The sequence below is a fragment of the Salmo salar genome, chromosome ssa27, assembly GCF_905237065.1.
Source record: "Salmo salar chromosome ssa27, Ssal_v3.1, whole genome shotgun sequence".
Lineage (NCBI taxonomy): Eukaryota > Metazoa > Chordata > Actinopteri > Salmoniformes > Salmonidae > Salmo > Salmo salar.
In genome coordinates, this window is record NC_059468.1 from 12,744,995 (window position 1) to 12,768,910 (window position 23,916).

Genomic DNA, 23,916 nt, shown 5'->3' on the forward strand with positions numbered 1-23,916 from the left:
CTTTTGCAATTATATTAGCACAGCTGAAAACTGTTGTTCTGATTAAAGAAGCAATAAAACTGTCCTTCTTTAGCTTGTTAGGGCTAGGGGGCAGTATTGACACGGCTGGATAAAAAACATACCCGATTTAATCTGGTTACCACTCCTACCCAGTAACTAGAATATGCATATACTTATTACATATGGATAGAAAATACCCTAAAGTTTCTAAAACTGTTTGAATGGTGTCTGTGAGTATAACAGAACTCAAATGGCAGGTCAAAACCTGAGAGATTCCTTTACAGGAAGTGGCCTGTCTGACCATTTCTTGAACTTCTTTTCCATCTCTATCTTTTACTAAGGATCTCTGCTCTAACGTGACACTTCCTACGTCGTCCATAGGCGCTCAGAGCCCGGGAAAAAACAGAATGTCGTCATCCCAGCCCCAGGCTGAAACACATTATCGCCTTTCTCAAGTGGCCGATCAAGGGACTCTGGGCTTAGGCGCGTGACCCGACCGCCCCCGCCTTTGTGATTTTTTTCCTCTGTTTGCCGAAAAGGAGATTCCCTGTCGGAATATTATCGCTTTCTACGAGAAAAATGGCGTAAAAATTGATTTTAAACAGCGGTTGACATGCTTCGAAGTACGGTAATGGAATATTTAGAATTTTTTTGTCACGAATTGCGCCATGCGCGCGACCCTTCTTTACCATTTCGGATAGTGTCTGGAACGCACGAACAAAACGCCGCTATTCGGATATAACGATGGATTATTTTGGACCAAACCAACATTTGTTATTGAAGTAGCAGTCCTGAGAGTGCATTCTGACGAAGACAACAAAAGGTAATCAAACTTTTATAATAGTAAATATGATTATGGTGAGTGCTAAACTTGCCGGGTGTCTAAATAGCTAGCCCGTGATGCCTGGGCTATGTACTTAGAATATTGCAAAATGTGCTTTCACCAAAAGCTATTTTAAAATCGGACATATCGAGTGCATAGAGGAGGTCTGTATCTATAATTCTTAAAATAATTGTTATGCTTTTTGTGAACGTTTATCGTGAGTAATTTAGTAAAATGTTAGCGAATTCCCGGAAGTTTGCGGGGGTATGCTAGTTCTGAACGTCACATGCTAATGTAAAAAGCTGGTTTTTGATATAAATATGAACTTGATTGAACAAAACATGCATGTATTGTATAACATAATGTCCTAGGGTTGTCATCTGATGAAGATCATCAAAGGTGAGTGCTGCATTTAGCTGTCTTCTGGGTTTTGGTGAAATTATATGCTAGCTTGAAAAATGGGTGTCTGATTATTTCTGGCTTGGTACTCTGCTGACATAATCTAATGTTTTGCTTTCGTTGTAAAGCCTTTTTGAAATCGGACAGTGTGATTAGATTAACGAGAGTCTTGTCTTTAAATAGCTGTAAAATAGTCATATGTTTGAGAAATTGAAGTAATAGGATTTTTAAGGTTTTGAAAATCGCACCACAGGCTTCAAGTGGCTGTTACGTAGGTGGGACGAATTCGTCCCGCCTAGCCCATAGAGGTTAAACTAGTTGAGTATCTGGAGCATCAGCATATGTGTGTTCGATTACAGGCTCAAAATGGCCAGAAACAAATAACTTTTTTCTGAAACTCGTCAGTCTATTCTTCTTCTGAGAAATGAAGGCTATTCCATGTGAGAAATTGCTAAGAAACTGAAGATCTCGTACAACGCTGTGTACTACTCCCTTCACAGAACAGCGCAAACTGGCTCTAACCAGAATAGAAAGAGCAGTGGGAGGCCCCGGTGCACAACTGAGCAAGAGGACAAGTACATTAGAGTGTCTAGTTTGAGAAACAGACGCCTCACAAGTCCTCAACTGGCAGCTTCATTAAATAGTACCCGCAAAACACCAGTCTCAACGTCAACAGTGAAGAGGCAACTCCGGGTTGCTGGCCTTCCAGGCAGTTGCAAAGAAAAAGCCATATCTCAGACTGGCCAATAAAAATAAAAGATTAAGATGGGCAAAAGAACATAGACACTGGACAGAGGAAGATTGTAAAAAAGTGTTATGGACAGATTAATCTAAGTTTGAGGTGTTCGGATCACAAAGAAGAACATTCGTGAGACGCAGAAAAAATGAAAAGCTGCTGGATGAGTGCTTGACGCCATCTGTCACGCATGGTGGAGGCAATGTGATGGTCTGGGGTAGAGGTCGACCGATTAATCGGAATGACCGATTAATTAGGGCCGATTTCAAGTTTTCATAACAATCGGTAATCGGTATTTTTGGCCACCGATTTGCCGATTTTTAAAAATGTATTATTATTATTATATATATTTTTTATACCTTTATTTAACTAGGCAAGTCAGTTAAGAACACATTCTTGTTTTCAATGATGGCCTAGAAACGGTGGGTTAACGGCCTTGTTCAGGGGCAGAACGGCAGATTTTTACCTTGTCAGCTTGGGGATGCAACCTAATGGTTAACTAGTCCAACGCTCTAACCACCTGCTTTACGTTGCACTCCACGAGAAGCCTGCCTGTTACGCGAATGCAGTAAGAAGCCAGGGTAAGTTGTTAGCTAGCATTAAACTTATCTTATAAAAAACAATCAATCAATCATAATCACTAGTTAACTACACATGGTTGATGATATTACTATTTTATCTAGCCTGTCCTGTGTTGCATATAATCGATGTGGTGCGCATTCGCGAAAAAGGACTGTTGTGTACCTAACCATAAACATCAATGCCTTTCAATACACAGAAGTATATATTTTTAAACCTGCATATTTAGCTAAAAGAAATCCAGGTTAGCAGGCAATATTAACAAGGTGAAATTGTGTCAGTTCTCTTGCGTTCCTTGCACGCAGAATCAGGGTATATGCAGCAGTTTGGGCTGCCTGGCTCGTTGCGAACTAATTTGCCAGAATTTTACGTAATTATGACATAACATTGGAGGCTGTGCAATGTAACAGGAACATTTAGACTTATGGATGCCACCCATTAGGTAAAATACGGAACGGTTCCGTATTTCACTGAAAGAATAAACGTGATAGTTTCCGGATTCAACCATATTAATGACCTAAGGCTCATGTTTCTGTGTGTTATTATGTTATAATTAAGTCTATGATTTGATAGAGCAGTCTGACTGAGCGGTGGTAGGCACCAGCAGGCTCGCAAGCGTTCATTCAAAAATAGCACTTTCGTGCGTTTGCCAGCAGCCCTTCGCAATGCATTGCGGTGTTTATGACTTCAAGCCTATGAACTCCCAAGATGAGGCTGGTGTAACCGATGTGAAATGGCTAGCTAGTTAGCCGGGTGCGCGCAAATAGCGTTTCAAACGTCACTCACTCTGAGACTTAGAGTAGTTGTTTCACCTTGCTCTGCATGGGTAACGCTGCTTCGAGGGTGGCTGTTGTCGATGTGTTCCTGGTTTGAGCCCAGCTAGGAGCGAGGAGAGGGGCGGAAGCTATACTGTTACACTGGCAATACTAAAGTGCCTATAAGAACATCCAGTTGTCAAGGTATATGAAATACAAATCGTATAGAGAGAAATAGTCCTATAATTCCTATAATAACTACAACCTATAATAATTTACCTGGGAATATTGAAGACTCATGTTAAAAGGAACCACCAGCTTTCATATGTTCTCATGTTCTGAGCAAGGAACTTAAATGTTTTCTTTCTTACACGGCACATAATGCACTTTTACTTTATTCTCCAACACTTTGTTTTTGCATTATTTAAACCAAACATGTTTCATTATTTATTTGAGGCTAAATTGATTTTATTAATGTATTACATTAAGTTAAAATAAGTGTTCATTCAGTATTGTTGTAATTGTCATTATTACAAATATATATCTTTTTTAATCGGCCGATTAATCGGTATTGCCTTTTTTGGGTCCTCCAATAATCGGTATCGACGTTGAAAAATCATAATTGGTCGACCTCTAGTCTGGGGGTGCTTTGGTGGTGGTAAAGTGGGAGATTTGTACAGGGTAAAAGGGATCTTGAAGTTGAAGAAGGAAGGCTATCACTCCCATTTTGCAAAGCCATGCCATACCCTGTGGACGGTGCTTAATTGGAGCCAAGTTCCTCCTACAACAGGACAATGATGCAAAGCACAGCTCCAGATTATGCAATAACTATTTAGGGAAGAAGCAGTCAGCTGGTATTCTGTCTATAATGGAGTGGCCAGCACAGTCACCGGATCGCAATCCTGTTGCTCTGTTGTAGGAGCAGCTTGACCGTATGGTACGTAAGAAGTGCCCATCAAGCCAATCCAAATTGTGGGAGGTGCTTCAGGAAGCATGGGGTGAACTCTTTTCAGATTACCTCAACAAATTGACAACTAGAATGCCAAAGGTCTGCAAGGCTGTAATTGCTGCAAATGGAGGATTCTTTGATGAAAGCAAATTGTTATTTCAATGAAAAATAATTATTTATAACCTTTTCAACGTCTTGACTATATTTCCTATTCATTTTGCAACTCATTTCATGTATGTTTTCATGGAAAAGAAGGACATTTCTAAGTGACCCCAAACTTTTGAATGGTAGTGTACATTTTCTGAAGCATTATGACAACTCAGCGACACAATGGTAGGGATTAACTGTGCTGGGCTTGGGTCATTGATAATCATTGTCTCAACGCAGCCTTATAATGCTGTGAAACGATCGAGGAACCCAAATGATTTGGTGGGAAAACAAGCTTTGTTTCCATAAGGTATCGAAATTGTCAATAAATGTTACACCCTCAGAGTTGCAATAGTCACGTAGCCAGTTATGGAAGGATAAAAGTCTGCTGAAACGTTCAATGCCATGATTTAGGGAGGGCACAGGGCCAGATATTATGGTGCGTTTGTTGGTGTCAAGCATAGACCCATTCATAATGTCATTGAATCCCACATGAACTGTGATCGACAGAATTTCCTGCTGCAGGCTTAAAATGTTCGGGCGCATCTTATTGATGTCCTGTAGTCAGTTTTTACTCCAGGTACTGAGATGTTTCTCGCCATTGAACTGCCCAATACAACGGCTGGAGAAGGGGATGGGGAAATCCGCCCATTCCTACCCCTCATATTAGTGGAACCTTTCACGGGTCCACGAGAAACAGGATAGCATACGCCCGCAGCTCCTGGCGATAGGTCCAGACCTCCCGCAGTAGGCAGTGCCCCGTCAGATCCAGAGAGACGGGAAGGAGCCGAACTCGACGACAAAGCCGCTGCTGGAGTCAGCGTAGTTGGCGTCAGCTCAGCTGTCGCAGACACAGGCAGTCCCAGCGATGAAAACGAAGGTAGATCAGGCACCAGGGCTGTGAATATCAGACCTCTGGATAATACCCAGATGCAGACAGTTTGAAGTAACAAGATTATTACAAAAACAGGGAGTATGCAAACGACAGGTCAAGGGCAAGCAGAGGTCAGTAATCCAGAGCAGAGTCCGAAAGGTACAGAATTGCAGGCGCAGGGTCAGGGCAGGCAGGATGGTCAAAAACCGGAAAAACTAGAAAACGGGGACTAGAGAGAAAACAACAGGAGTACGGGAAAAACGTTGGTAGGCTTGACGAGACAAGACAAACTGGAAACAGACAAACAGAGAACACAGGTATAAATACACAGGGGATAATGTTGCAGATGGGCAACACCTGGAGGGGGGTGGAGACAAGCACAAAGACAGGTGAAACAGATCAGGATGTGACAGGGAAACTATTCCTCATGATAATCTTCTCCGGACCTCTTGCAGACACTCCAGTTCACTTAGCAGCATGCCGCTGCCTTTGGTTTCCACGTTACTTGTGACATGGGACCAGCGCTGATTGGAACAATCCTCTTGCTGTTCTCCGTCTACTCCGCTACAAGATGGAGGGTGAGAAGCAGGTGGAGACGACTTCCTTGACAGGCAGGCTCCAGGTAGCACAGGCCATTCGGATAGGGACAGATGACAAGGCGGGGATACATCCGTCAAGCCCGAGCGGCATCCAGCCACAGGTGTTGAGAACGAGAAAGTTCTCAACAGAATTGAGAATTTGCTTGCTAAGGATAGCCACCTTATTCCTGTAATCCTCCGCAAGCAAACAATTGCCACATTGGAACTCCTGATTGTCAATATTGTCCTGGACAAGAGCGTAATAAACACAGCTTCTACAGTGCTGGAAACGTTTGTTAGCTATTCCAGGCGAAGCAGGCTCCATTACAACCTAGCTAGCTAGCTGGCTAGTTGATAGCAGGTTTTGACACAAACACTTATGAACAAAATAAAACAAAATCGGACTTCGAAAACAACTGGACGAAATAACAGGTCGAAGTGCAGGAGGTATCCGAATTTTTGACGAGTTCGTGGCAGGAAATCTCTTATAATTTATGTGTTGCCAACCTAGGGGTCATGAACTACTCAGAAAGCATATTTAGAACTTTTATTATTCAAAAACATAAAATACTGTCAAATACCTCCAAACGGTCAAAAATGTGAAAAATATCATGATATGATATTTTGTCCATATCGCCCAGGCATTATTTCATTTTCAATAAATGTGCAAACATTTCTAAAAACATGTTTTCACTTTGTCATTATGGGGTATTGTGTGTAGATAAAAATAAATAAAAAATGAAACATTTTGACTTCTGGCTGTAATACAACAAATCATGGAATAAGTCAAGGGGTATGAATACTTTCTAAAGGCACTGTATATTGACACCTGCAGATGGGTCACCTATAGCACACATAGAGAAATGTAAGTAGTACACAGTACAGGCCTATTGATCCTGTAAGTTGCTCTGGATAAGAACATCTGCTAAATGACAAAAATGTAAATATCACAGAGAAAGGCATTTTCACAGTGCAAATGCATTGGACAAAGTGTAAAAAATACAGTAAACCTCATAATCTTGCATTATGATTTAATTTGAAACTTGTCTTTAACAATGTGTGATATGAGGAGGCTAACACGACTCGGGATAAGACACAGATGCAGACACAGGAGGCAGACAGGTCGAATTCCAGATGTTTATTACAAACGGGGCAGGCAAACGGCAGGTCCAGGGCAGGCAGAGGTCGGTAATCCAAGACAATATAAAACAGGGACAGAATGCCAGGCAGGCTTAGGGTCAGGGCAGGCAGAATGGTCAGAACTGGGAGGACTAGAAAACAGAAACTAGAGATACTGGAATACGGGAGAACACGCTGGAAAGACTTGACAAGACAAGACAAACGGGCAACAGACCAACAGTAAACGCAGGTATAAATACACAGGGGATAATGTGGAAAATGGGAGACACCTGGTGGGGGGTGGAGACAAGCACAAGACAGGTGAAAGATCAGGGTGTGACAGGGCCGATTATTTAACTTGAGTTTAATAAACTGAGCAATACATAAATAGACCATTTATGTATGTCATGCCACATGGTCATATGTAGCCTAATGTGAAATCTCTCAAGGTTTCTTCCTACCTACTGTAGGGAATTGTTCCTTGCCGCTGTTGCCCTGGTTTTCTCTTTTGCGAGTTAGGCGCAGGTTTCTGTCAAGCACTTGCTGCCAAACACGTTGGAGATATTATGCTGAAAGACATTGACATTTCTGAATGATTTTTATGACGATAGGCTACATGGAAACCTCTTTCATAGACTATGCCTGTAAAGAATGTTGACTAATGTTACATGGCAACAGTCAAATGAGGAGTTGCTAATTTATGCGAATGCTATGAGGTTTCAGTTACTTAAGCCTTGCTAATGGTGGCTAATGCTGCAAAGTTATTAGGCAGCTGACTGTACTCAATGAGGCTAACGCTATAGAGTTACTGACAGCTGGAAGTCTCACTACTTACGGTAAACACTTAAAGTACTAGCTAACAGCCAGGTTTAGCTAATGTGGCTAGTGCTATAGTAATGAGACAAAGGGATACTTGCTAATAGCAGCTAACACCTCAGTATTGCAAAGGAGAATCCTATCTACAATGGTGGTTGAGGCTGTTTGGTTATTGGTGATGCTAATGCTACAAAGTTGCTAACAGCTTTAGCTAAAAAATACATAATAATACACTTGTGGGTACATTGAAGCCTGAGTGGTGGCCAGTACCACATGCACTGTCAACAAGAGAAGCACACAGTCAAGTTTTGCATGTCAAGAAAGAGAATGCACAATGTAAAACAGCAAATAATGCATGCATAGCAGAATTAGGCCGATACCCGCTAATTATCAAAATCCAGAAAAGAGCCGTTAAATTCTACAACCACCTAAAAGGAAGCGATTCCCACACCTTCCATAACAAAGCCATCACCTACAGAGAGATGAACCCGGAGAAGAGTCCCCTAAGCAAGCTGGTCCTGGGGCTCTGTTCACAAACACAAACAGACCCCACAGAGCCCCAGGACAGCAACACAATTAGACCCAACCAAATCATGAGAAAACAAAAAGATAATTACTTGACACATTGGAAAGAATTAACAAAAAAACCAGAGCAAACTAGAATGCTATTTGGTCCTAAACAGAGAGTACACATTGGCAGAATACCTGACCACTGTGACTGACACAAACTTAAGGAAAGCTTTGACTATGTACAGACTCAGTGAGCATAGCCTTGCTATTGAGAAAGGCCACCTTTGGCAGACCTGGCTCTCAAGAGAAGACAGGCTATGTGCACACTGCCCACAAAAATTAGGTGGAAACTGAGCTGCACTTCCTAAACTCCTGCCAAATGTATGACCATATTAGAGACACATATTTCCCTCAGATTACACAGATCCACAAAGAATTCGAAAGCATACCCGATTTTGATAAACTCCCATATCTACTGGGTGAAATACCACAGTGTGACATCACAGCAGCAAATGTGTGACCTGTTGCCACAAGAAAAGGGCAACCAGTGAAGAACAAACGCCATTGTAAATACAACCCATATTTATGTTTATATATTTTCCCTTTTGTACTTTAACCATTTGCACATCGTTACAACACTGTATATATACATAATATGACATTTGTAATGTCATTATTATTTTGGAACTTCGATGAGTGTAATGTTTACTGTTCATTTTTATTGTTTATTTCACTTTTGTATATTATCTACTTCACTTGCTTTGGCAATGTTAACATATGTTTCCCATGCCAATAAAGCCCCTTGAATTGAATTGAAATTGAATGCTGTAAGGGAGTTCCCCATAGAACCCCCATTCTCCCCCTGAAGAGAGGGAGGGAGGGAGAGGAGGGCTGGAGGGGCTGTGCAAGTTGTTTTGTCTGAGACACAGGAAAGGGGCCGGGCTAATCTGAGTGTGTGTGTGTGTGTTTGTGTATACTGTATGTATTGTATACTGTATGTATGTGCGTCTGTGTGTGTGTGTGTGTGTGTGTGTGTGTGTGTGTGTGTGTGTGTGTGTGTGTGTGTGTGTGTGTGCGCGCACCCATGGTGGAACAAGAGAGAGGTAGTTAATTCAATACGCCCTGGCAGAATAAATCCTAACTGCTGAGTGAAGACATCATGTCTCACCTTCTGTGACCTTCTCCCCAACAAGAGAGGGAGGGGAGAGAGCGAGAGAGCGCGAAATAGGGAGTGAGAGGGGGAGCTGTAGAGACATAGCTGTGGACTAGATCAGGCTTCAAATGTCTAAGGACTTTGCTCACAGTCACATGTAGATCCATATCCTCTCTTTCTGTCACCCACTCTCCCCTTCTCTGTCTCTCTGTTTCTCTTTCTGTCACCCACTCTCCCCTTCTCTGTCTTTCTCTCTGTCTCTCTTCATGTCACCCACTCTCCCCTTCTGTCTCTCTCTGTCTCTCTTTCTGTCACCCACTCTCCCCTTCTCTGTCTCTCTCTCTGTTTCTCTTTCTGTCACCCACTCTCCCCTTCTCTGTCTTTCTCTCTGTCTCTCTTCATGTCACCCACTCTCCCCTTCTGTCTCTCTCTGTCTCTCTTCATGTCACCCACTCTCCCCTTCTGTCTCTCTCTCTGTTTCTCTTTCTGTCACCCACTCTCCCCTTCTCTGTCTTTCTCTCTGTCTCTCTTCATGTCACCCACTCTCCCCTTCTGTCTCTCTCTGTCTCTCTTCATGTCACCCACTCTCCCCTTCTCTGTCTCTCTCTCTGTTTCTCTTTCTGTCACCCACTCTCCCCTTCTCTGTCTTTCTCTCTGTCTCTCTTCATGTCACCCACTCTCCCCTTCTGTCTCTCTCTGTCTCTCTTTCTGTCACCCACTCTCCCCTTCTCTGTCTCTCTCTCTGTCTCTCTTCATGTCACCCACTCTCCCCTTCTCTGTCTTTCTCTCTGTCTCTCTTTCTGTCACCCACTCTCCCCTTCTCTGTCTTTCTCTCTGTCTCTCTTCATGTCACCCACTCTCCCCTTCTGTCTCTCTCTGTCTCTCTTCATGTCACCCACTCTCCCCTTCTGTCTCTCTCTGTCTCTCTTTCTGTCACCCACTCTCCCCTTCTCTGTCTCTCTCTCTGTCTCTCTTCATGTCACCCACTCTCCCCTTCTGTCTCTCTCTGTCTCTCTTTCTGTCACCCACTCTCCCCTTCTCTGTCTTTCTCTCTGTCTCTCTTTCTGTCACCCACTCTCCCCTTCTGTCTCTCTCTGTTTCTCTTTCTGTCACCCACTCTCCCCTTCTGTCTCTCTCTGTCTCTCTTCATGTCACCCACTCTCCCCTTCTCTGTCTTTCTCTCTGTTTCTCTTTCTGTCACCCACTCTCCCCTTCTGTCTCTCTCTGTCTCTCTTCATGTCACCCACTCTCCCCTTCTCTGTCTTTCTCTCTGTCTCTCTTTCTGTCACCCACTCTCCTCTTCTCTGTCTCTCTCTCTGTCTCTCTTCATGTCACCCACTCTCCCCTTCTCTGTCTTTCTCTCTGTCTCTCTTCATGTCACCCACTCTCCCCTTCTGTCTCTCTCTGTCTCTCTTCATGTCACCCACTCTCCCCTTCTGTCTCTCTCTGTTTCTCTTTCTGTCACCCACTCTCCCCTTCTCTGTCTTTCTCTCTGTCTCTCTTCATGTCACCCACTCTCCCCTTCTGTCTCTCTCTGTCTCTCTTCATGTCACCCACTCTCCCCTTCTGTCTCTCTCTGTTTCTCTTTCTGTCACCCACTCTCCCCTTCTGTCTCTCTCTGTTTCTCTTTCTGTCACCCACTCTCCCCTTCTCTGTCTTTCTCTCTGTCTCTCTTTCTGTCACCCACTCTCCCCTTCTGTCTCTCTCTGTTTCTCTTTCTGTCACCCACTCTCCCCTTCTGTCTCTCTCTGTCTCTCTTTCTGTCACCCACTCTCCCCTTCTCTGTCTCTCTCTCTGTTTCTCTTTCTGTCACCCACTCTCCCCTTCTGTCTCTCTCTGTCTCTCTTCATGTCACCCACTCTCCCCTTCTCTGTCTCTCTCTCTGTCTCTCTTTCTGTCACCCACTCTCCCCTTGTCTCTCTCTGTCTCTCTTCATGTCACCCACTCTCCCCTTCTGTCTCTCTCTGTCTCTCTTTCTGTCACCCACTCTCCCCTTCTCTGTCTCTCTCTCTGTTTCTCTTTCTGTCACCCACTCTCCCCTTCTGTCTCTCTCTGTCTCTCTTCATGTCACCCACTCTCCCCTTCTCTGTCTCTCTCTCTGTCTCTCTTTCTGTCACCCACTCTCCCCTTGTCTCTCTCTGTCTCTCTTCATGTCACCCACTCTCCCCTTCTCTGTCTCTCTCTCTGTCTCTCTTTCTGTCACCCACTCTCCCCTTGTCTCTCTCTGTCTCTCTTCATGTCACCCACTCTCCCCTTCTGTCTCTCTCTGTCTCTCTTCATGTCACCCACTCTCCCCTTCTCTGTCTCTCTCTCTGTCTCTCTTTCTGTCACCCACTCTCCCCTTGTCTCTCTCTGTCTCTCTTCATGTCACCCACTCTCCCCTTCTGTCTCTCTCTGTTTCTCTTTCTGTCACCCACTCTCCCCTTCTGTCTCTCTCTGTCTCTCTTCATGTCACCCACTCTCCCCTTCTGTCTCTCTCTGTTTCTCTTTCTGTCACCCACTCTCCCCTTCTGTCTCTCTCTGTCTCTCTTCATGTCACCCACTCTCCCCTTCTGTCTCTCTCTGTCTCTCTTTCTGTCACCCACTCTCCCCTTCTGTCTCTCTCTGTCTCTCTTTCTGTCACCCACTCTCCCCTTCTCTGTCTTTCTCTCTGTCTCTCTTCATGTCACCCACTCTCCCCTTCTGTCTCTCTCTGTCTCTCTTTCTGTCACCCACTCTCCCCTTCTCTGTCTCTCTCTCTGTTTCTCTTTCTGTCACCCACTCTCCCCTTCTGTCTCTCTCTGTCTCTCTTTCTGTCACCCACTCTCCCCTTCTCTGTCTTTCTCTCTGTCTCTCTTCATGTCACCCACTCTCCCCTTCTCTGTCTCTCTCTCTGTTTCTCTTTCTGTCACCCACTCTCCCCTTCTCTGTCTTTCTCTCTGTCTCTCTTCATGTCACCCACTCTCCCCTTCTGTCTCTCTCTGTCTCTCTTTCTGTCACCCACTCTCCCCTTCTCTGTCTCTCTCTCTGTTTCTCTTTCTGTCACCCACTCTCCCCTTCTCTGTCTCTCTCTCTGTTTCTCTTTCTGTCACCCACTCTCCCCTTCTCTGTCTTTCTCTCTGTCTCTCTTTCTGTCACCCACTCTCCCCTTCTCTGTCTCTCTCTCTGTCTCTCTTCATGTCACCCACTCTCCCCTTCTGTCTCTCTCTGTCTCTCTTCATGTCACCCACTCTCCCCTTCTCTGTCTTTCTCTCTGTTTCTCTTTCTGTCACCCACTCTCCCCTTCTGTCTCTCTCTGTCTCTCTTTCTGTCACCCACTCTCCCCTTCTCTGTCTCTCTCTCTGTTTCTCTTTCTGTCACCCACTCTCCCCTTCTCTGTCTTTCTCTCTGTCTCTCTTTCTGTCACCCACTCTCCCCTTCTGTCTTTCTCTCTGTCTCTCTTCATGTCACCCACTCTCCTCTTCTCTGTCTTTCTCTCTGTCTCTCTTCATGTCACCCACTCTCCTCTTCTCTGTCTCTCTCTCTGTTTCTCTTTCTGTCACCCACTCTCCCCTTCTCTGTCTCTCTCTCTGTCTCTCTTCATGTCACCCACTCTCCCCTTCTCTGTCTCTCTCTGTCTCTCTTCACGTCACCCACTCTCCCCTTCTTTCTCTCTGTCTCTTTCATGTCACCCACTCTCCCCTTCTGTCTCTCTCTGTCTCTCTTCATGTCACCCACTCTCCCCTTCTCTGTCTCTCTCTGTCTCTCTTCATGTCACCCACTCTCCCCTTCTGTCTCTCTCTGTCTCTCTTTCTGTCACCCACTCTCCCCTTCTCTGTCTCTCTCTGTCTCACAATACATCAGACTAAGTGCAGGGTGCAAATGAAAAGTTCTCTACACAAACAATTTGACAATTATTTATATGTTCAGATTTCCAAGGCGTATGAGGGTGCCCTGATTTGTAATGGGAGAAGCCAGTGTCACGGGCAGGATCTGAACCCAGGGAGAAACCAATCTCTTGACCATTAGACCAAGGGTGAGGGTGACACTTATTTTGAAGTCCCAGGCAGGGCTACCTCATCATGAGACCATGGGTCCGCTACGTCAGCATCCCCGGTAACCCCTATCATTTAGCCCAGGCCTGTATAAACAGATTAAAGTCTCTTGTGTCTCTAATGTCTCTATTTCTCTTCCATAGAAACCTCATGAAACTTTATGAGGTTCAATCTTTGCTTCAATCAGCATGACAGACAGTATATTTTCACATCCGTTTAATATTTCATCATATTTATTTTCACTGTTAAACAATATGAAATATAACCACATCGCCTATTGATTAAAACATGCTGTTATATTGTACAGGAATATTTATTTATTTTCGACAGTTGGGTCATTCCACCAGTAGAGTGCCTTTTAGGTAGTGTACTTTTGTAAAAAAAATAAAAATAATTATACAAAAAGATGCACCTAATTTTAACATTCTGTCTTAAAGAGTACATGTTCAACTTTTTGTTGTTGTATTTATAAAATTTTATTACATTTTTTCAAACAAAATAAACATACACAGACAACAGACAAACACACATCAACATCACACCTGCCCAGACCCACATGTTCCCACCGCATCCATCTCCAGATCACCTGCAAGACTCTATGCCACATGGCCTCAAACTGCAACACTCTGCCCTTCTCTGTCGCCCACACACTTTCAATATTCTAACAATAATGCATTCGATTCTTCCACCGTCCCAACGATGGAGGATCACTTGATTTCCAGTTTTTAAGTAAATGTTTTTTCAACATGATTGATGAGAAAAGTATGGTCCAACTCACTGGTTATCTCACCGTGCCCTCATATGACATACCTTGAAATATGCGGATAGACGGATTAAAAGTACATTTACATTGTAAAACTTCTGACAGCCAACTTTCTAACTCCACCCATAACTTTTGGACATTATAGCACTCCCAGAAGGCATGAATCACTGAGTCACTGTTCGTTTTACACTTAAGACATGACTCTGCCGTTGTGCTGTAGAATTTATGCATTTTGTCTCGTGTATAATACATTCTATACATTCGTTTATACTGGATTAAGCATACATTTTAGTTAACTGTAATTTTGTTAGTTATGTTCTAACACTCCCTCCATCTTGTGCCAGTATCAGTTCTTTTTAAGTCTTGGTTCCAATAGTTTGTATTATTTTCTAAGAGATTGTTAGATGGATAGACTGCCTGCAAGGTTTTGTATATCTTACCTATCAAATTAATATCATTTTCTGAATCAAATTGGATTCCCTCAACATTTCTTGATCAATATTTTATTTTGTGATATAAAACTTTTAAGTTGCATGTATTTGAAAATGTCTACATTGGTCAGTCCAAAAGGGCTTTTTAATTCTGTCATGGAAATACATTTATTTGACTTTACTTTACTTTTCCATGTGGGCCAATTTATCGCTGAATTCTAAAAAGCTATCCAAGAATTGTTCCATACGGGTGTGTTTTTAAGGAGTGTTACTAGTTCTTGTAGAATCTGTTTAATTTTCTTCCATATTGTTATAGTGTTCTTAACTATGAAGTTGTTTATGTTCTTAGCTTTATCTTTTGAAAATAGACATGTGGAAAGATTCTGGGGTTGTGCATCTTCAATATGTACCCATTGTTCCTCTTTAGTGCATTTAACCTGTTGAGGACAGACGTTCTGCTAGCGGAACCCCGTTCCGCCTGCGGAACCCCTAGCCAACAGCCAATGGCATCGCACGGCGCGAAATACAAAACCAACTAAAATACCACAATTCAATTTTCTCAAACAATCAACTATTTTACACCATTTTAAAGATAAGACGCTCGTTAATCTAACCACATTGTCCGATTTCAAAAAGGCTTTACAGCGAAAGCAAAACATTAGATTATGTTAGGAGAGTACATAGCCACAAATAATCACACAGCCATTTTCCAAGCAAGCATATAGGTCACATAAACCCAAACCACAGCTAAATGCAGCACTAACTTTTGATGATCTTCATCAGATGACACTCCTAGGACATTATGTTATTCAATACATGCATGTTTTGTTCAATCAAGTTCATATTTATATCAAAAACCAGCTTTTTACATTAGCATGTGATGTTCAGAACTAGCATACCCACCGCAAACTTCCGGTGAATTTACTAAATTACTCATGATAAACGTTCACAAAATACATAACACTTATTTTAAGAATTATAGATACAGAACTCCTTTATGCAATCGCTATGTCCAATTTTAAAATAGCTTTTCGGCGAAAGCACATTTTGCAATATTCTGAGTACATAGCTCGGCCATCACAGGCTAGCTAATTTGACACCCACCAAGTTTGGGGCTCACTAAACTCAGAATTACTATTACAAAAATTGTATTTCCTTTGCTGTTCTTCGTCAGAATGCACTCCCAGGACTTCTACTTCAACAACAAATGTTGTTTTGGTTCCAAATAATCCATAGTTATATCCAAATACCGCCGTTTTGTTCGTGCGTTCAGGTCACTATCCGAAGGGTGACGCACGAGCGCATTTCGTGACAAAAAAAATCAAAATATTCCATTACCGTACTTAGAAGCATGTCAAACGCTGTTTAAAATCAATTTTTATGCTATTTTTCTCATAAAATAGCGATAATATTCCAACCGGGCGACGTTGTATTCATTCAAAGGCTGAAAGAAAAAAATGGAGTAGTCTCGTGACTGCGCATCTCCAGTCTCACTGTCCCCAGGCTGACCACTTACAAATTCTGCTGCTGTTCTTTGCCCAGAGACAGCAGACACCCCATTCCACTTTCTGGCGGCTTTAGAGAGCCAATGGAAGCCTTAGAAAATGTCACGTTACAGCACAGATGCTGTATTTTCGATAGAGATGCAACAGAAGGACAACAAATTGTCAGACAGGGCACTTCCTGTGGAATCTTCTCAGGTTTTGGCCTGCCATATGAGTTCTGTTATACTCACAGACACCATTCAAACAGTTTTAGAAACTTTAGAGTGTTTTCTATCCAAATCTACTAATTATATGCATATTCTAGTTTCTGGGCAGGAGTAGTAACCAGATGAAATCGGGTACGTTTTTTATCCGGCCGTGAAAATACTGCCCCCTATCCCAAAGAAGTTAACAATTTTTCGCAGGGTAAAGCCGTGGGTGGCGAGTTGATACAATTCCAAGTCTGGAAAGTTAAAACCACCATCAGACTTAGCCTTTCTAGGGTATCGTCCCACCTACTCAACAGCCAGTGGAATCCCGTGGCGCGATATTCAAATACCTTAGAAATGCTATTACTTCAATTTCTCAAACATATGACTATTTTACACCATTTTAACAGTGTCTAATATATATTTTTGGGTGATTCTTTTTTGTCTGCTGATAGCTTCAGGGTTATTGGGTCAAAGAAGGCTGTAGGATTAATCCAACTGTTGTTTAATTCTGATTCATATAGAGTTTCATAGAAGCTTTAAAAATATATATTAATAGCGTTATTCTTTCTTATTAAAGCATTTTTATCCTTATCTTTTGGTTTGGAGTGTATTCATTTTGTGGGGGCAGCGAGGTGTTTACCAGGTTTATTTGCCATTAAATAGTATGCTATATTTGAGTTTAACCTGTAGTTGTTGGGTCTCTTCAAAAGTAAAAGATCATATTCCTGCTTAAATTCAGAAATTGTATTTTCTTCTGTGACTTGTAAACATTTTTTATGGCCTTTTTTAAGATAGTAATGTGTTTTTCCTTTTCTTTCATTTTAATTTCTAACAAAGATTTTAGAGTACGAGATTATCATTCCCCTAATGTATGCCTTAAAAACATCCCAAATTATGTCAGGGGTCGGCTTTTCTCTGTCCTCTATGTCTCCATTTGTAATGGTAAAGGTTTTTACATTTTTTGTTTATGTATTTAATACATTTCGGGTCTTGGAAGATGTGCTCTGTTCAGTCTCTGTCATGCCCTGATCTGTTTCACCTGTCCTTGTGCTTGTCTCCACCCACCAGGTGTCGCCCATCTTCCCCATTATCCCCTGGGTACTTATACCTGTGTTTTCTGTCTGTCTGTGCCAGTTTGTTTTGTTCATTCAAACCTACTAGTGTTTCCCTTGCTCCTGTCTTTGCTATAGTCCATGTTTTCTAGTTTCCCGGTTTTGACCTTTCCTGCCTGCCCTGAGCCTGCCTGCCATCCTGTACCTTTGCTTCTACTCTGGATTACCGACCTCTGCCTGACCCTGAGCCCGCCTGCTGTTCCAGTTCCTTACACCCTCTCTGGATCATTGACCCCTGCCTGCCTTGACCTGTCGTTTGCCTGCCCCTGTTTTAAAGAATAAACTTTCGTTTCTTCAACACTGTCTGCATTTGAGTCATACCTTAAAACGTGATAGTACGAACTGGCCATGACTGACCCAGCAAACTAGTACCAGCTCCGCGATGCCATCTCCTCCCAAGGAGCCTCCATTGGTAGGCACGAAGGGTTGCTTCGCGGTCTGATGGAAGGGTTCTAGGATGTGGCCGAACATCACGACCTAGCATTGGACACATTGCGGGAGCAATTCCGTGGGCTGTCTACTAGACAGCCTACCACAACTACCCTCCCAGCCCATCAGTAGCCCGGCTGGTATCAGCGCCGTCACTCCAGTTTCCCGGGAACTCCACTTACCTCCCCCCCCAGCGCTTTGATGGAGAGTCGGGCACCTGTCAGTGTTTTCTCGTCATGGAGCTGCAGCCTTCCGCCTTCCTTCGGACCACTCTAATATAGCGTACCTCATCACACTGATGTCCAGGAGGGCCCTCTCCTGGGCTATGGCCGTTTGGGAACAACAGTCGGCCGTATGCTTCAGTCTGGAGGGTTTTGCGGTGGAGGTGAAAAATGTCTTAGAGGCTCCGGTGTCCGGGAGAGAGGCTACCTGGAAGTTACTCCAGCTTCGGCAGGACTCTCTCAGTGTGGCAGCCTATGCGGTGGATTTCCGCACGCTAGCAGCGGAGGGTGCCTGGAACCCGGAAGCACTGTTCGACACGTTCCTGCACGGATTATCGGAGGAAGTAAAGGACGAGCTTGCAGCCCGGGAACTACCGACGGATCTCGACTCACTCATTGCCTTAACCATCCGGATCGATGGACGGCTACGGAAACGTAGGAGGGATAAGAGGTCTGATTGCGGTCCCAATCGCTCACTCAAGGATCCCACCTTGCAGCTGATGAACTCCAGAAGTCCCCGAGAGGATCCAAGCTTACCTGAGTTCCTCCTAGAGCCTCCGAAGACTGCCGATTTACCTCTTCCCGAGCAGATGCAGCTCGGCAGGGCTAGGCTGTCTCCAGCCAAACGTGTACGCAGACTTACCACCCAGAGTTGTCTGTATTGCGGTACTGCCGGCCATTATGTGTCTATCTGTCCCTTCAAGAGACCTAGCTCATTTGTAGGAATGAGTACTCTGGTGGATCTTAAGGACAATTTTGCTTCTCCCCTTTCTCGCCCCCCTCTCCATGCCACCCTGCTGTGGGGGGACCAGTCAAGTCTCTCCAGATACTCATCGACTCGGGGGCCGATTTGAGACCCTTGGACGTTACCCTGGCGTCCGAGCTGAGTATCCCCACTCAACCTCTATTCCCATGGATGTTAGAGCACTGGACGGGCGCTCTATTGGCCGGGTCACCCACCATACCAACCCCGTCAACCTACGAGTGTCGGGAACCACAGCGAGATGATCCAATTCCTGATAATTGAGTCTCCGCAGGTTCCCGTGGTATTGGGATTCTCTTGGCTCTAGTGACACAATCCCTCGATTGACTGGTCTACTGGTGCCATTGTGGGCTGGAGCCCGTTCTGCTACACTAACTTCCTGAAGTCAGCTCTGCCTGCCACGGGACGTCTTCCTGGGGGCTTGGAAATTGCCCCGGACCTCTCCGCTAGCCATGCGGAGTACCAGGACCTCCGGGAGGGGTTCAGTAAGGCCCGGGCCACTTCGCTTCCACAGCACTGACCGGTATCCAAGAAGGTCAAGCCAGCTATAGCCCCGCGGCTACACCCGCTGAAGCCGAGGCCTTTGCCCCCCGCTCCAAGATCATTAGCCCCTCTGCTGTTCGTCCTCTGTTGCCCCGTACCCTTCGTATACTTCCTACCTTTCCTGTGTCTAGAATTGAAACCATGTCTCACAACCCTTTGTTTTCTGTTTCCAGGCCCACCCCTCTCCCTCGTCTCATCGACGGCCGACCAGCGTACATGGTGAGACGCCTCCTGAAGGTTCGACCTCGGGGCAGGGGATTCCAGTACCTGGTTGACTGGGACGGTTATGGCCCGGAGGAGAGGTGCTGGGTCTCCACTAGGGACATCCTGGACCCAGGCCTCATCTCTGAGTTCCAGTGCCGGCACCCCGCTCAACCAGGTATGTGCCCAGGTAGGACGCCAGGTGGCGTCCCTAGAGGGGGGGGGGTACTGTCACACCTGATCTGTTTCACCTGTTCTTGTGCTTGTCTCCACCCCCCTCCAGGTGTCGCCCATCTTCCCCATTATTCCCTGGGTACTTATACCTGTGTTTTCTGTCTGTCTGTGCCAGTTCGTTCGAACCTACAAGTGTATTCCCTTGCCCCTGTCTTTGCTATAGTCCATGTTTTCTAGATTTCACGGTTTTGACCTTTCCTGCCTGCCGTTCTGTACCTTTGCCTCTACTCTGGATTTACCTGACCTGACCCTGAGCCCGCCTGCTGTTCTGGTGCCTTACACCCTCGCTGGATCATTGACCCCTGCCTGCATTGACCTGTCGTTTGCCTGCCCCTGTTAAAATAATAAACTTTAGTTTCTTCAACACTGTCTGCACCTCTCCATATTTTGTCGCTAAGTGTATTTTATTGCTGTCTGTCTAACTTGCCGATTGTGTGATTTAGATCACCTGCTAAAATACTAGTTCCTGTCTGGATTTGATCTAAAACACCAGATTTGCCCTAGAGCGGATATACAATGAAATCATTGTGCATTTTTCACCATGAAAGGTACAATTCAACATTAGAAAGCGGCCGTGTTCTGAAGTATAATGGAAAAGGGTTCTTATTTATCAGGTGCCTACACTTTTCAAGAGGTTAAATGAATCAATGATTATAGTAAGTGCTTATTAAGTGCCAAATAAAGTAACAGGGTTGAAGTTTTCATCTTAAATCAGTCAGATCAGCATATGTGCAAAAACATATTTTTTTAAAGCCCCCATGCAGTCTATTTTCATTTTTAAATAATCTCTGTATGTCTAAAATCACTATGTGTTTATTTCATGAAAATAACTCCAAATATATTAACCATTTATTTCCCGGAGACTCTTTTTGCCATTGAAATGTTCAGTCTGATCATGTGGGCGTGTTGATACAATTTTTATATATTTACAAACACAGCCCTGATTGGCGGATAGGATTGTCTAGACTCTTAAAGCCTACCCCACTTACCCATTCAAAGTAGGAGGATACATATGCAAATAATAGATGACTGGTCATTGGTCAGAATAATCGGATCAGATTGCGATGTCATGATGTGGGCCAAAAACTCCATCCCACCTGAACAGGCTGAAATTCCGAGCCTAAAAAAGAGTGTTATTTCAAACTCATGGTGTGGAAATATCATTAAAAAAATTAAGTAAAATCTAGTTTTTGACTGCAATGCCTCTTTTAAAAAATGTCTAGCCCAGTTAAGAGATTTAATGTAAACCCAAATACTAGTTTTGATTGAATAGGGCCAAGTATCTCTAACTCTCTCTCTCCGCCCTCTCCCTCACTCCAGGTTGCAGGGAGGAAAGGCTTCCCCCATGTGATCTACGCTCGATTATGGCGCTGGCCAGACCTACACAAGAATGAGCTAAAGCACGTCAAGTTCTGCCAATACGCCTTCGACCTCAAATATGACAATGTGTGTGTCAACCCCTACCACTATGAGAGAGTGGTTTCGCCCGGCATTGGTAGGTCTGCTCAACAGCTTAAAGGGATAGTTCACCCTATATTGCTTAATGCCTAATGGTGCAGATGTTTCTGATATTTACTGTAAATACTATGTTTTCTCTCATAACATTACAAATATTACAGTAGCTAGGTTTCAATCCAACTGGCGACAGATTTTCATGCAAATATTCTAAAATCCGCTTAACAGGAGATTTCTTTCCATCAAATTGATTTTTTGTGGACAAAAATCTGTGCGTGATGAAATTCCCATGGGCTTAATAAAAAATACAAGTTAAATGGGTTTCCAACGGATTTTGAATTCTACTGATGGTTTAGTCAAACCAAAAAAAGATGTGCCCAGTCTGGTCTTGGCGCTTGTGCTCTAGCCAACAACTTGCAGATGCAGATACAGTGCGGGTAGGCTACCTACATGATGAGATTATTATGGATAAGAGCAAGAATATTTTTATTTGACAAATGGTAGCCAAGCATCGATCATCATGTCACCAGAATTAGACCTTCAATATTTATTGGAAAGTAGCATCAAGCTCATCACCGTGCACTTTCACCACCCTGTGAAGTTCATAATAACTTATTTCATCTGTAGCCTAATAATCTGCAAGTTTTCCCGAGTCGTAGTGGGAGGACCACACAACATATCACAGTGTGACTTCAAGTTTACTTCGATATGATGGTTATTATACACTACATTACCAAAAGTACATGGACACCTGCTCGTCTAACATCTCATTCCAAAATCATGGGCATTAACATGGAGTTGGTCCCCACTTTGCTGCTTTAACAGCCTCCACTCTTCTGGGAAGGCTTTCCACTAGATGTTGGAATATTGCTGCAGGGACTTGCTTCCATTCAGCCACAAGAGCATTAGTGAGGTCGGGCACTGTTGTTGGGCGATTAGGCCTGGTCGGTGTTCCAATTCATCCCAAAGGTGTTCGACGGGGTTGGACCTTGCCTTGTGTACGGCCTCATTGTCATGCTGAAACAGGAAAGGGCCTTCCCCAAACTGTTGCCACAAAGTTGGAGGCACAGAATCTTCTAGAATGTCATTGTATGCTGTAGCATCAAGATTTCCCTTCACTGGAACTAAGGGGCCTAGCACAAACCATGAAAAACAGCCCCAGACCATTATTCCTCCTCCAACCAACTTTACAGTTGGCACAATGCATTGGGGCAGGTAGCGTTCTCCTGGCATCCACCAAACTCAGATTAGTCGGTCGGACTGCCAGATAGTGAAGCGTGATTCATCACTCCGGAGAACACTGGCGGTGAGCTTTACACCACTCCAGTTGACGCTTGGCATTGTGCATGGTGATTTTATGCTTGTGTGCGGCTGCTCGGCCATGAAAACCCATTTCATGCAGCTCCCGACGAAAGTTATTGTGCTGACGTTGCTTCCAGAAGCAGTTTGCAACCAAAGGACAGACGATTTTTATGCGCTACGCGCTTCAACACTCGGCGGCCCTGTTCTGTGACCTTGTGTGTCCTACCATTTCGCGGCTGAGCCAGTGTTGCTCCTAGACGTTTCCACTTCACAATAATATCACTTACAGTTGACCGGGGCAGCTCTAGCAGGGCAGAAATTTGACAAACTGACTTGGAAAGGTGACATCCTATGACGGTGCCACTTTGAATGTCACTGAGCTCTTCAGTAAGGCCATTCTACTGCCAATGTTTGTCTATGGAGATTGCATGGCTGTGTGCTCAATTTTATAAACCTGTCCGCAACAGGTGAAATCCACTAATTTGAAGGAGTGTCCACATACTTTTGGCCATATCAATATTTTGCATAAAAGCGTTTCCACCGCTATTTCTCACATAATTAATTTTACCGACACAAAAAGATCCCACCTTGTATAGAGTCTTTTTAAAAATGTTTACATATGAAAAGTTTACCGACATTTACTGTTGCCATCAGGCCTGTCGCGGCATTTTTTTATATAACGTACTTTACTCGCATAAAAAGGTTTATTTATGTGAATGATATTTGGACTTCATCAGAATTTGAATTAATTACAAATGATAAGCATATCATTGCAGTGAAATTGCAGACATTTACCCCCTATTTTCTCTCTCGTATTGTCTCTTTTTCTTTCTCTCTTTTTCTTTCTCTCTTTTTCTTTCTTTCTTCTTTCTTTTGTTCTCTTTCAAAGTTGGTCTCAGTCTCCAAAATACAAGTGAGTGCACTATCACAGTACTAAGGAATTTACTGCAGGCTTGTTAAGTATAACAGTATTATTTTGTCTTCATCTATTTTGTTAATGGTGACAGATGTCCAAACATCCCTCTTTACCTTCAGTCCTACACCCTTTTCATACTACAGAGCCTAGCCACATCAACCATCCCTCTTTCCCTTCAGTCCTACACCCTTTTCATACTACAGAGCCTAGCCACATCAACCATCCCTCTTTACCTTCAGTCCTACACCCTTTTCATACTACAGAGCCTAGCCACATCAACCATCCCTCTTTCCCTTCAGTCCTATACCCTTTTCATACTACAGAGCCTAGCCACATCAACCATCCCTCTTTCCCTTCAGTCCTACACCCTTTTCATACTACAGAGCCTAGCCACATCAA

General features: G+C 43.9%; 1 protein-coding gene across 1 annotated transcript in view; it reads left to right on the plus strand.

Moving 5' to 3' along the window:
* Nucleotides 1-23,916, plus strand: part of LOC106588319 (mothers against decapentaplegic homolog 4) — a 39,759-nt gene that overhangs the window by 9,105 nt on the left and 6,738 nt on the right. Inside the window, exons 3-4 of the mRNA XM_014177171.2 lie at nt 21,165-21,339; nt 23,491-23,514. Coding sequence (XP_014032646.2) covers nt 21,165-21,339; nt 23,491-23,514 — 199 coding nt within the window. The remainder of the gene's footprint in view (nt 1-21,164; nt 21,340-23,490; nt 23,515-23,916) is intronic.